General features: G+C 37.7%; 1 protein-coding gene across 11 annotated transcripts in view; it reads right to left on the bottom strand.

The window, feature by feature from the left end:
* INO80D (INO80 complex subunit D) overlaps positions 1 to 14,004 on the bottom strand; it is a 78,493-nt gene that overhangs the window by 12,045 nt on the left and 52,444 nt on the right. For all 11 annotated transcript variants that reach the window (XM_073218295.1, XM_073218289.1, XM_073218297.1 and 8 more), the window contains 4 exons: positions 12,533 to 12,642; positions 6,745 to 6,878; positions 1,633 to 1,850; positions 754 to 911 (listed from right to left, as the gene is read on the bottom strand). In XM_073218295.1, coding sequence (XP_073074396.1) covers positions 754 to 911; positions 1,633 to 1,850; positions 6,745 to 6,878; positions 12,533 to 12,642 — 620 coding nt within the window. The remainder of the gene's footprint in view (positions 1 to 753; positions 912 to 1,632; positions 1,851 to 6,744; positions 6,879 to 12,532; positions 12,643 to 14,004) is intronic.

Raw genomic sequence — 14,004 nt, 5'->3', positions numbered from 1 at the left:
AAAAGGCTGTGTAGGAGTTGTCCACCTCAGTTCTTCTACTTTAGGATTCCTCCAGCCGGAGGGCAGCTGTGAAGACTAGAATACAGAAATTCATACATATCAGCGCACACTAAGCACTCAACTCTTTTCATAGGTTTTCTTTTAAAATGCTTTTGCATTACTCCCTAATACTTCTCTTTCGTTTTTCTCCCATTTCTAATTTTTGTAACATGGAAGCCCATGGGCCTATACTGATTTCACTTCCACTATACAAAAAATCTACTCTTAGTAATTTGATTAATCACCACAAAAATATTCAATCTTTAATGGTGAAAGAAACAGCCTAAGAACATGAAAGATTTCCCCCAAAACCACTAGAGAAGTGGTGGGATTAAGCAAATTTTGTTTGGACAAGTGCACTTCAACTGGAGTATAGGGTGGAGTATTAAAATCAGGACAAGTTCTAAAAGGCTTCTAAAGTCAGGTCTTTGTTCAAAAGTGAACTAAAGTAAAATTGCTCATTTTAAAACAATGAAGTTATAAACCTAGCTATCAAACTATGAACCTACTAAGCCTGTAATATGGTTAATGGCATTGTATATTCCCTACCTTCTGAAAAGGGTAAACTAGTGTTAGACATGTTACCTTTTCTACCTTTAGTGAAAGATACTATTTGTGAAGAACATTACATCAAACATATCTCAAGAAAATTATTTTCCTTTTTAAAAACTCATTTTAAAAACCAGTCTTCTTGCACCCAAATATTGGCCATACCTTCAAAAAAATCAAAATCTTGTAAGTCATCAGGTAGCCGTGGCAGGACGTCTGCAAAGTCCTCCTGGTTCAATTCCAAGTCATGTGGAATGTCAGTGATCTCATTGGCAATGTCGTCCGGTAACTCATCAGCACTCAGTTCTGGCGTGGACGGGCTCCTGGGGCAGACGACAGCATTGGTCCTACTCCTCCCCTGCAACTTCCCACTACCACCACCAAGATATGCTCACCAAACACGACACGGGAAATCTAACTCAAAACATCTCCTTTCGTACCATAGAGAAGGAAATTTGAAGGCAAAAAGGTAGACCTTACCATATGCAGTTGTGTATTTCTACAACCTTAAACCATGATTAAGACAACCATTTTGAGATAATAGTTTTACTTCAAATCAGTAGAATGAATTACAATTTGGTGTAATCAAGAGTATTTTAATACTTTTTCAGTGGGATTTCAAATCTGGCCAAAGTAATTTTTTAAAATGAAATAAGCAGATTAAACCAAAATGGTTAGCTAAAACAGAAGCTTCTTGATCTGGTCAAAATGCCTAAACCTGCCAAAATTAGAATCACATCAAATTTCTAATGGAGTATTTCTGTTGGAACGCATGTGGAATTTCAAATAAAACAGAAAGATCTGAAAGTAGACAAAGTCTCAATTTCAGCATCTGCTTTCTTTGTTATAATCAAAAGCTTTACTTCAGCTCTAAAACCCAGTCAGGTGTTTGATAAAAATTGTACTGAAAACTAGAAAGTCTGGGTTGATACACCAAAAGGTTTCTGCAGCCTAATTCCAATGCTAGGAAAGTAAATGAAGCTGTCTGTTGTGACCACAGTCAGAATGCAAGGAGGAAATGGAAACTCTAGTGCTGTCACTGACCGAATCTGAGCAGCCTCCACTGGCAGTGAGACGCTGGTGGGCATGCTGAGGTTCCCCTGGGGGACTGCAGGGGGAATGGGTTTTTGGGGTCGGCGAGGTCCACGCCGTCTCTTCTTCTTGTGTTTTTTGGTAAGTGCGGGAGGCTTGGTTTTTTTCCTGGGTTTCCTCTGCTGCTGGTGCTGAACTTTACGGGAGCTATCTCCTCTCAAGAAATTATCCTGTGGAATGAATAGATGGGTATTTTTAAACAGACTATCTGGGAAAAAACCTAACAGCCACCTAGAAAACTATTTATGTCTTTTAATAGTCTATGTAATTCTTAAAACATAGCGTATGCCTAAAACTATGTACAAGGATAATTAATAAAAATTTCATCTTTTTATTTAACTCAAATCAATTCACTATATATGTGTGTGTGTGTGTACAGTTCATCCCACATGTAAAGACACTGTGATAGGTGCTACAGTATAAAAAAAATGAATAACAATTTGCACTCCCAAAGGACTTACTCCCCCCAAGGGAAAAACACAAATACAAGTATACATAAATACAGTACAGAGAGAACTGGGCAACAATGATATAATAACTTTCTATGGGTGCACAAAAGGAAAATCAAGTATTTTTAGTTTTACGGGACTAAAGGATAAGCAGAAATTTAAGTTGTTGGCATAGGGGAAGATCATCCTAGGCTAAGGGAAATGGCACAAACCAGACAAAAAGAAGAGCAAACAGCTGGTGCTTGGTTATAACGAAGGATGAGATACAAAGTAAGCTATAAAGAAGGCAGGGATCAAATCATGTATGACTCTGAATACCTTGTTGAGGATTTTAAACTTTATTTTTATAAGCAATGGGGAACGATTTTCCATGAGCAGAGTAACATGAGTTGGCAAATGTTTTAAAGGGCCAACTATTTTGGTAGCGATGTAAAGAAACAGAAAAGGCTCGTAAGTGGAGGCAGTGGTTCCAATCAGAGGGCGACCCCAACAGTCCACATGGACACCCAGAAACGGCAGAGTGAGGGAGAATTGAGAAGCAAGGGCCTGACAAGACACAATTCTCAAGATCTGGCAGCTCCCTGGCTGTGGTGAAGATGAAGGGAATATAAAACTTTTCAAACATCTCTAGGGTTTCTAGTTTGGGTGACTGTTAGACAGCGATAGCCCTAGCTGGGAGAGAGAGCACAGCACAACAGAGTTAGGAGAAAAGTGAAAGAATTCCGTTTGGCTCACATACACTTTGACATATGAGGGAAGAGAAAACTACTTGGTGCACAGGGATAAAGGAAGGGATGGAGATGTAGATTTGGAAGTTGTGACACAGTGAAAGTCCTTCCACTAATTTACATGGGCCAGGGAGACAAGGCAAAAGGATAGGACAATGGGGACACAGTCTTATAAAACTGCTGCCATTAAGTGAGTAGGCAAAGAAGCAAAAGCAGTAAGGAAGAAAGAAACTGACAATATAATAATTACCTTTCCTCAGCTAGTACCCTTAAATCTGAATGCCGTATTTCATCAAGTCCAAGACACACATTTAAATATCTGCACCACTGGGGACAGCACCTTGTAACTGCTGCCAGCCAGGTGATGGTCATTATAGTTGGCACTGTCCGCATATGCTCAAAGTTGGTTACAGCTCTTTATACCGTCACTGTTTGAATTAAGGTATGTGCGTTGTTCATTTTACACAAAGAGGAAAAACTCTTGTGTATGTAGAAAGGCACAGGGAGCAGCAGGGTACAAATTGTTACTAGTGAAGCAAATACTCATGATTGAGCTCATCACAATTTTCTTCTTTTTTGCAAAGAAATGACCAAATGAGAAAGAAGAATAACCACCAAGTAGATGTAGCTGTGTTACAGGTTAGTGCACCTAGAAAATACTGCCTTTCATATGTCAAGTAATACACCTTAAGACAAGAGTGATAAAGAAGATAAAAATATATGTCTAAGTGTAAAGAAGCCTTTTTGGTAAGTATAAAACAAAAACTGCAAGTGGTAAGAATGCACTACGCAAGATTTTTTCTTTCTCTGTGGTATTTATAACAATAGTGCTTTTACAACTGATGTTACCCTTGATTTCAATAATAACTCAAAATTAAAAATGTGAAAAGTATGCTGACAACAGTATTTGAAGATCATCACTAATTACCAATAGTTACCAATAGCTATCAAATTCCAAACAAGAAAGAATAAAATTAAAGCATAAATTCAGGAAACTTAAAAGAAGTTTAATTCCAGCCTAACACCTGAATCCAAAAACAAATACAGCCTCAAGTCACAAATGACAACAAAAGAGGCTGTTTCCCAGCCTCTGTAGTTCTTTTTGGCTCAACGCCTGAAGTCTACTTTTATGATTTAATTAACAATTAGTGAATGAGTGACTACCAGTACCCACAGGGTACCAGGCACCCATCCATTCCAGGCTTTCCCTCCAGTACTGGTGTGGATCTTAGGCAGAAAGAAGTCAGAGAACTTCACCCCAATATATACAAGTCCCACATGTAAGACTCCCAGAATTACCTGGTTCTAGGCATGTGTCTTGTTCTCCTAAGCTTATGCCTCATAGCCCAGCAACATTTTTGGTAATGTGCCTGGTACTCCACACAGAACTGCCCCCGGCCAGCGCCCAACCTTGCTCTTAAAAGTCCCCCACTTGGCTGCTCCCAGAGCTCGAGCTGCTACACCCTAGAGGCTTTACTATTGCCAACTGCCTCACTTATCTACACCATCTACAAACACCATTCACTCTCAGAAGTCTGTCTCATTCTACTTATGTGTCAGGACAATGCGTTTATTAACTTACATCTGTCACGGTCTCATACCTGTTGAATACCATGTCGTGTGTGCCAGTTAGGATTTCCTGCAGCTTGAGCTGCTTCTACCAATGGCCATCCTATCTGGCAGCCCTGTCTAGTCCTGAATCTCAACCCCTCCCAGCCATGCACCTAACCATTAATTTCTTCATAATTAGTAAAGTTATGCTGATGATAAACCAATGAATAATATTAGGCAGATATAAAGGTTATAGGAGGAAAAATAAGGTAAAGGATGAGGACAGAAGTGACAGGGTAAAGGGGAGGTGGAAAGACATTTGATCAGAAACCTGACTGAAATGAAGAAGCAGGGCATGTGGAGATCTGGAAAAGAACATTCCAGGAAAAGAGAAAACTAAGCAAAAAGCCCCTAAGGTGGAAGTGTTCAAGAATCAGCAAGAAAACCCATGTTGCTGGAACTCTGAAAGTGAAGAGAGGGTGTGAGATGAAGCTGGAGAGGTTGCAAAGGCCGGATCAGTCATTGTCTCAAAGGCCACAGCCACAGTAAGAATCTGGATTTGATTCTAGACGTGATGGAAAACTACTGGAAGGTTTTGATTAGGAAACTAAAATAAACAGACATATATCCTAAAAATCCTGCTCCAAAGGCTACATACCACATTCTCGAAATATAAAATTATATAGGGACAGAAATGTATCAATGAAGATAGAGGAAAAGGTTGGCTGCAAAGGGGTAGCACAAGAGAATTTGGGGTGGGGGGGACGTGATGGAACTGTTCATTGATTATGGTAGTAATTATATAACTGTATGCATGCCCAAAACTGATAGGCCTCTCTGTAACTGTGTTGAGAGAGAAAACCATTTTCAAAATACTTTATTATTATAAATATCTTTAAAAACCTATTATTTACATTTTTATTTTATATTGTAATATAAAATGTACACTATTTTGATGAATTTGATTATAGTAATTCAATTTTAAGCTTGCCTAACAAAATTTGCCTAAGTAGGAATATTTAGCCAGCTGAAAAGAATAAACTGCTTTCAATTACTTTAAAAGCATTCACATAATAATTGTTATACTAATCAAAAACTCTTATGAAGTCAATAAGGCAGATCCTAAATAGCTTCTCTATTTAACAATATTTTCCTAGTCTTATTAGAAGTATGCTGGAATGGTCCAACTTGAAAATCAAAATATGTAACTGGGATCATTTACTTCAGTGGCTTGACAGCTGCAGTGCCTGTGAACTCGTCAGTGAAGTGATTCCAAGAACATACAGAAACCATTCCTTAATCATGATTAAACTTGAATAAGCTGACAAATGTCTGTATTTTAAATGGTTTTAAATTAAAACAGGATAATAAATATTCAACGTTCGTATATGTAGTTTAGTAAACACATTTAAAAATATATGGCTCGTAGAAGAAATGTGAAAGACAGAAGAGGTTCTTGATGGAGAAGGAACAAGTGAACTTCATGAAAACTCATGTTTGGAAAAGATGAATCATTAGTCTTTGTTCTACTTTTAGCTAGAAGTAACACCAGGATCACAACTTTAAAATATTAAGTCCTGATTCAATGACCACTGTTACCTTGATACACCCCAGGAAACTGCAAAATGCTTAGAGGGCAAGAATTGTCTTGCTCAACTTTTTAATACATATACCTTACACAATATCTCACAAATAGCAGAAGAATTCATTAAGAGTCTGATGGATGAAAATAATAAAAATGCATTTATTTTAAATGACTACATAATTCAGAGAGTTCTCAGAACTGCGTCTCCTCCAAATTATTCTGAATTAATAGGACTATAATAACTAACATTAACAAAAGCAATAATTAAGTTCAATATAATTCAGAAAGGCTGGCTTTTGGCTGAAATTTCATCAAATATCTTAAGACATTCACAGAATTATACATAAAAAAGCAAAAAACCTAGCAAATGGGGCAAAGACAAACCTTGGGAAATCTGCTATGTGTACAAAAATATGTCTTACAGAGAAGTGAAGTACAGAATTTGGATAGATAATAAACAAAATAAACATACATAATTAACCACTAAAAATCTTCTAGAATAGTGGTTTTGTTTTTGTTTTTTTTTTTAAATAAGGGTACAAATTAAATCAGTGGGTCATGACCAGTATGGTTTTGTTTTTAGTAAATTAGAGGAGACTAGAAAATATCAGGTTCTAAAAGCATTGTTTCATAAAACCTATTTCAGTGATTTATATATACACATAGTTTGTAACTGTCACAGAATACTTCCTCCTGGATAGCTAACAAAAGTTCAAAAGCTTATTTTTCAGAAAAGAAAACCTGAACTTACCATTTTTTTGGCATGTTCTTCACACAGAGGTGTCTGGTGTGTAATGTCAAAAACGGGCACAGAGCACTGCTGTCCATCTGCAAACTTGGCTGTGCAGCTAGAGAAGAGCTGCTGAGAGCGGTTCAAGAGGATATCTGTTTTTATTAAAGTTAAGAATAAAATACACTGAAACTCTATTTAACTTACCAATTTTTATATAAAATTTGCCTCTTTCCTTACTTGCATAAACTTCTCTTACTAAGTATAAATTTTATTATCTATAAAGCTAAAGAACCAATCAAACTACTGATACGGGAAAATGGTAACAGTTGAATTTATCACCATTACTTATTAGAAGATAACTTTTGAAGGAATCTTTGTTGCTACTGGGCTCCTAACATGAATCTGCTTATGGCCATTTTGACTGCTGTTATTTGAAGAAGCAGGGTTATTTCCTTCTTAATAAACCAACTCCTGCAAATCCCACTCTAGTGGTTAAAAATACCCAACTTTCTCTTAAAGAAAACTTATGCACATCACAGTAATGAAGGGGAATAAAAATTTTAAGTTATAATTATAAGAAATTCACCTACCCATATTTGGATTTTCACTTTACATTTCTAGCAACCAAGCTCAAACTTAAAACTTAGGGAAAGTTACTTTTAAATCAAAACTGTAACAGTTATTAAATACGGAATGTCAGCTCTTCTGCTGTGGTCTGATCAAGAGAGAGAACGACTGACTGCTTGAAGACAGATTTTTGGGAAGATGGTGGTGTGAGTAGGGCAGCGGAAATCTCCTCCCAAAACCATATATATTTTTGAAAATACAACAAAAAAAACTACGTGTAACAGAAAGAACACAGGATACAATACAACAGGCGAGGCTACATCTACATCTGTGAGAATGCAGCATCTCACGAAGGGGGTAAGATAAAAGCCACAACCCGGTGGGACACGAGCACTCTCCTCAACCCAGCCCATTGGCGGGAGGAAAGGACGGAGAAACAGAAAAGTAAAATCTGTGAGCGGGTCCCCGCAGCTGGCTCCCTGGAGACAAAAGAAAAGCGAGTGCTTTTTGAAAGTCTTAAAGGGACAGGGGCTTCACAGCTGGATGGAATCGGACTGGCACACTCAGCCCAGCAGCTGGGAATCCCGGGGAACGTGAGGCACCCTAAGCCCCTGGGTGGCAACACAGCTCTGAAGCCCCTCATGGAGATAAACAGCCTGCCATTCATTCCCCCTCCCCCGCGGCCCCGGCAGAGCAGCCAGGGTGCAGCCATGCCCACAGTAGCTGCCCAGAGCCTCCTCTCAGCGTGCAACTGCCTGGGCTAAATCCAAAAGCTGCCACCATCGAGCAGCAGCCCAGTGCAGGCAGTGGAGGCTGGGGCAAGGCGCAAAGGGGCGTCTTTCTCACAGGAGGGCACACCGGGCGCACCTGCCTCTCCCTGCAGGGCTCTGGGCTGCCCCACCCGCCACGGCTCAGGAAATTAACGTGGAGCCTGCGTCTGGTGTGTAGGTAACTCACACAAGCAGCAGAGAAGGGCAAGGCAACCAGCAAGGAGGAAGGCACTTTGTTCTCCCAGCTAACACACGCACTACCTGACTATGACTACCTCTATTGCCATGAAAAGGCAGAAGATCAAGCAATATACGGAGACAAATGACAACAACAACACAAAGTCCCAACTACTGTGGGATGCAAAGGCAGTTCTAAGAGGAAAGTATAGCAATCCAGGCCTATTTAAAGAAGGAAGAACAATCCCAAATGAATAGTCCAAAGTCACAATTATTGAGATTGGAAAAAGAAGAACAAATGAGGCCCAAAGTCAGCAGAAGGAGGGACATAATAAAAATCAGAGAAGAAATAAATAAAATTGAGAAGAATAAAACAATAGAAAAAAATTAATGAAATCAAGAGCTGGTACTTTGAGAAAACAAAATAGATAAGCCCCTAGCCAGATGTATTATGAGAAAATGAGAATCTACACACATCAACAGAATCAGAAATGAGAAAGAAAAAAACATGACCCCACTGAAATACAAAAAATTATTAGAGAATACTATGAGAATCTATATACTAACAAATTAGAAAACCTAGAAGAAACGGACAACTTCCTAGAAAAATACAACCATCCAAGACTAACCAAGGAAGAAACAGAAAATCTAAACAGACCAATTACCAGCAACGAAATTGAATCGGTAATCAAAAAACTACCCAAGAGCAAAACCCTGGGGCCAGATGGAATTACCACTGAATTTTATCAGACATATGGAGAAGACATAATACCCATTCTCCTTAACGTTTTCCAAAAAATAGAAGAGGAGAGAATACTTCCAAACTCATTCTATGAAGCCAGCATCACTCTAATACCAAAACCAGGCAAAGACCCCACCAAAAAAGAAAACTACAGACCAATATCCCTGATGAACATAGATGCAAAAATACTCAATAAAATATTAGCAAACCGAATTCAAAAGTACATCAAGAAGATCATACACCATGACCAAGTGGGATTCATCCCAGGGATGCAAGGATGGTACAATATTCGAAAATCCATCAACATCATCCACCACATCAGCAAAAAGAAGGACAAAAACCACATGATCATCTCCATAGATGCTGAAAAAGCATTTGACAAAATTCAACATCCATTCATGATAAAAACTCTCAACAAAATGGGTAGAGAGGGCAAGTACCTCAACATAATAAAGGCCATATATGACAAACCCACAGCCGACATCATATTTAACAGCAAGAAGCTGAAAGCCTTTCCTCTAAGATTGGGAACAAGACAGGGATGCCCACTCTCCCCACTGTTATTCAACATAGTACTGGAGGTCCTAGCCATGGCAATTAGACAAAACAAAGAAATAAAAGGTATCCAGATTGGTAAAGAAGAAGTTAAATTGTCACTCTTTGCAGATGACATGATATTGTACATAAAAAACCCTAAAGACTCCACTCCAAAACCACTAGAATAAATATCTGAATTCAGCAAAGTTGTAGGATACAAAATAAATACACAGAAATCTGTGGCTTTCCTATACACTAACAATGAACAAGCAGAAAGAGAAATCAGGAAAAAAATTCCACTCACAATTGCATCAAAAAGAATAAAATACCTAGGAATAAACCTAACCAAGAAAGTGAAAGACCTATACCCTGAAAACTACAAGACACTCTTAAGAGAAATTAAAGGGGACACTAACGAATGGAAACTCATCCCATGCTCTTCCCTAGGAAGAATTAATATTGTCAAAATGGCCATCCTGCCTAAAGCAATCTACAGATTCAATGCAATCCCTATCAAAATACCAACAGCATTCTTCAACAAACCAGAAGAAATAGTTTTAAAATTCATATGGAACCACAAAAGACCCCAAATAGCCAAAGCAATCCTGAGAGAAAGAATATAGCAGGGGGGATCTCGCTTCCCAACTTCAAGCTCTACTACAAAGCCACAGCAATCAAGACAATTTGGTACTGGCACAAGAACAGACAGACCCACAGACCAGTGGAACAGAATAGAGTCCAGATATTAACCCAAACATATATGGTCAATTAATATACGATAAAGGAGCCATGGACATACAATGGGGAAATGACAGCCTCTTCAACAGCTGGTGCTGGTAAAACTGGACAGCTACATGTAAGAGAATGAAACTGAATCACTGTCTAACCCCATACACAAAAGTAAATTCGCAATGGACCAAAGACTTGAAACCATAAAACTCTTAGAAAAAGCATAGGCAAAAATCTCTTGGACATAAACATTAGTGACTTCTTCATGAACGTATTTTCCCCGGGCAAGGAAAACAAAAGCAAAAATGAACAAGTGGGACTACATCAAACTGAAAAGCTTCTGTACAGCAAAGGACACCATTAATAGAACAAAAAGGCATCCTACAGTATGGGAGAATATATTCATAAATGACAGATCTGATAAAGGGTCGACATCCAAAATATATAAAGAGCTCACGCACCTCAACAAACAAAAAGGAAATAATCCAATTAAAAAATGGGCAGAGGAGCTGAACAGACAGTTCTCCAAAGAAGAAATTCGGATGGCCAACAGACACAGGAAAAGATGCTCCATATCACTAGTCATCAGAGAAATGCAAATTAAAACCACAATGACATATCACCTCACACCAGTAAGGATCGCCACCATCCAAAAGACAAACAACAACAAATGTTGGCGAAGTTGTGGAGAAAGGGGAACCCTCCTATACTGCTGGTGGGAATGTAAATTAGTTCAACGATTGTGGAAAGCAGTATGGAGGTTCCTCAAAAAGCTCAAAATAGAACAACCATTTGACCCAGGAATTCCACTCCTAGGAATTTATCGTAAGAATGCAGCATCCCAGTTTGAAAAAGACATACGCACTCCTATGTTTATCGCAGCACTATCTACAATAGCCAAGAATTGGAAGCAACCTAAGTGTCCATTAGTAGATGAATGGATAAAGTAGATGTGTACATATATACACTAGAATATTATTCAGCCAAAAGAAGAAAACAAATCCTACCATTTGCAACGACATGGATGGAGCTAGAGGGTATTATGCTCAGTGAAATAAGGCAGGCGGAGAAAGGCAAGTATCAAATGATTTCACTCATACATGGAGTATAAGAACAAAGAAAAAACTGAAGGAGCAAAACAGCAGCAGTCACAGAACCCAAGAATGGATTAACAGTTACCAAACAGAAAGGGACTGGGGAGAATGGGAGGGAAAGGAGGGATAAGGGGGGTGGTGGGAAGAAAGGGGGCATTATGATTAGCATGTATAATGAGGGGAGGTACGGGGAGAGCTGTACAACACAGAAAAGACAAGTAGTGACTCTATAGCATCTTACTATGCTGATGGACAGAGACTGTAATGGGCATGTGAGGGGGACTTGGTGATGGGGGGAGTCTGGTAAACATGTTCCTCATGTAATTGTAGATTAATGATAGCAAAAAAAAAATGTCAGCTTTACATCATTTTTAAGCATCCATACTTTTAGCCACTAATTACATTTCCACAAGATTTATTTTATGTCTATCAAGAAAATACCTTTCTGCTTTTCCTTTATGCCTTTACAGTTGTGGCTATTTATAAAGCCTTTACTGCACAGAAACTGCTGCAGAAAAAGTTGTGAAACTGCACCTCCAAGAACAGAAGGAGGGCAAACCAAATAGTGAGGAAGAGTAATTGCTACTATATAAATTTTTTAAATGCTATGCAATTTTAAATGTTTAATAAAAATGAGAGTGGAAAGATTTTATAACCAGCCTGAAACCCTTAACACAGATTTTCCTCAAGTATACTGTCTTAAGATATCTTCTTTCCAAGTCAGTGATAGCTTATCTTTCATTCATTTCAAATCAGTGCTATACTCATACAAATAGCAAATGATTCCCACAGCAAAAGCACACTGAGTAACAGCATAATTTTCCAAGGAAACTAAAAACAAAAAAAATACGATTTATTTTTCCATCAATGAGTATTATAGTTGCTTCATACAAACTACCCAGAACCACTGGAAGGACCAAAATTCTGTTAAAATTCAATTTAGTGACAACCACTGGAAGAATCTGCTACCTGCTTTCAGTTTTGCTTATTTTGCTGTGACTCTTGACTAAAGAATCACAAGCACATAAGCAGAAAAACATTATTCAGAGGATATCATGAAAATCAGAAGTCATGTATAATTATTTCAAACATTAGTTATGATTTCAAGTCATTCACTTGGCCTAAGAATGAAATACGTAGCCCTGAATGAATCACTTTGTAATGCACGCTCAATTTACAGAAGAGGATACGTTGGAAACAATGTCTGGTGAATGGAAGGGCTTTGTTAGCGCACTGTTCACCCTTCATGGTTCCACTGCATGCTGCTGGTTCCACCTCTCTCAACTTGGTCCGGCTTATGCTAAGAAAGGGAAAACACCAATATTAATTTTTTAAAATGCTTTGAAGTATCCAGGGCAAATTTTCAACATTATATTATCACAATGTAACACTAATATGTTATCTATCTACATTCATTAAATAAAATTCAAATATGAGTTACAATGACTAGTTCCAGTATTTTCCCAATCTTATGACAAAATAATTATATTATTATCGGTTTCAACTATGTCTACTTGGTTTTTTTTTAAAGTGATATTTTGGTTCTTTTACTTCACAAAGAGGTACTAGCAAAAAGTGAGGAAACGTGAGACTAGGTAAATCAGACCGGTTCAATCTCAGCTCTACCTCTTACTAGCTGTGTGACCTTGGGCAATGTTATTTGGCCTTGCTTAAGCCTCCACTTCCTCACCTGTAAAGTGGAGATAAAAATATCTTTAGTTAGACAAGTGGCAAATGATTTCCTTCATTTGTGGAGTATAACAATAAAGCCAAACTGAAGGAACAAAATAGCAGCAGACTCAGAGACTCCAAGAAGGGATTAGTGGCTACCAAAGGGGAGGGGTGGGGACTGCATTGGGGTATGGGTGGGGACTTGATAATATGGGTGAATATAGTAACTACATTGTTTTTTCATGTGAAACCTTCATAAGAGTGTATATCAATAATACTTAATAAAAAATTTTAAAAAAAAGAATATCTTTAGCTGAGAGGTAAGCACCAAAACATATAATACATCTAAACATTTATCATCCACAGAATATAGTATGGTACCTAGTAAACAGTCAGTGGCTGTTAGTCACTGCTGCAATCATTACATTTTGGCCACATCAAGCTGCTAAACAGTAAATCTGCAAAAAATCTGATTTAATACACAAGGAAAGGGATCCTGATATGCAGAAATGGTTGATCTGCTCTCATCTTCCAAAATGTACTCACTTTGGACAAATTTTTTTAACTTTTAATTATATAAGCAAGTATATCTTTTATTAAATACGGTCCTCCCCTTTGTGAATTTAGTGTTCAAATATTTTAATTTCATTTTAGAATTTTATGAATAGGCAATGCATTCATATGGTTCCAAACAAAAACCCAAAGAATAGAAAGTCAGGCAGTAAATTATTTCCTTTCTATCCTTGTCACATTTTGCCAGTTCCTGTTCACTCTATAAATACTCAGTTTATTAGTTTGCAGATCCTTCTATAGTTTTCGTTCAAAATTAAAAAATAAAATAAACAGTATTTAAATTTTTAGAAGTACAAAAACTATCCTTTGTGACTTTATAAAAGCATAACAAACTATTAGGCCTTTACTCAGTCATATGTAAGTCAGACATTAAAATTTAAAAATCTTTTGAATTGCTTATTTCTAGTATTTTTCTAAG

This window comes from Manis javanica, chromosome 12 (assembly GCF_040802235.1).
Source record: "Manis javanica isolate MJ-LG chromosome 12, MJ_LKY, whole genome shotgun sequence".
NCBI classification, from domain to species: domain Eukaryota; kingdom Metazoa; phylum Chordata; class Mammalia; order Pholidota; family Manidae; genus Manis; species Manis javanica.
This window is presented reverse-complemented; position numbering and strand designations above follow the sequence as displayed.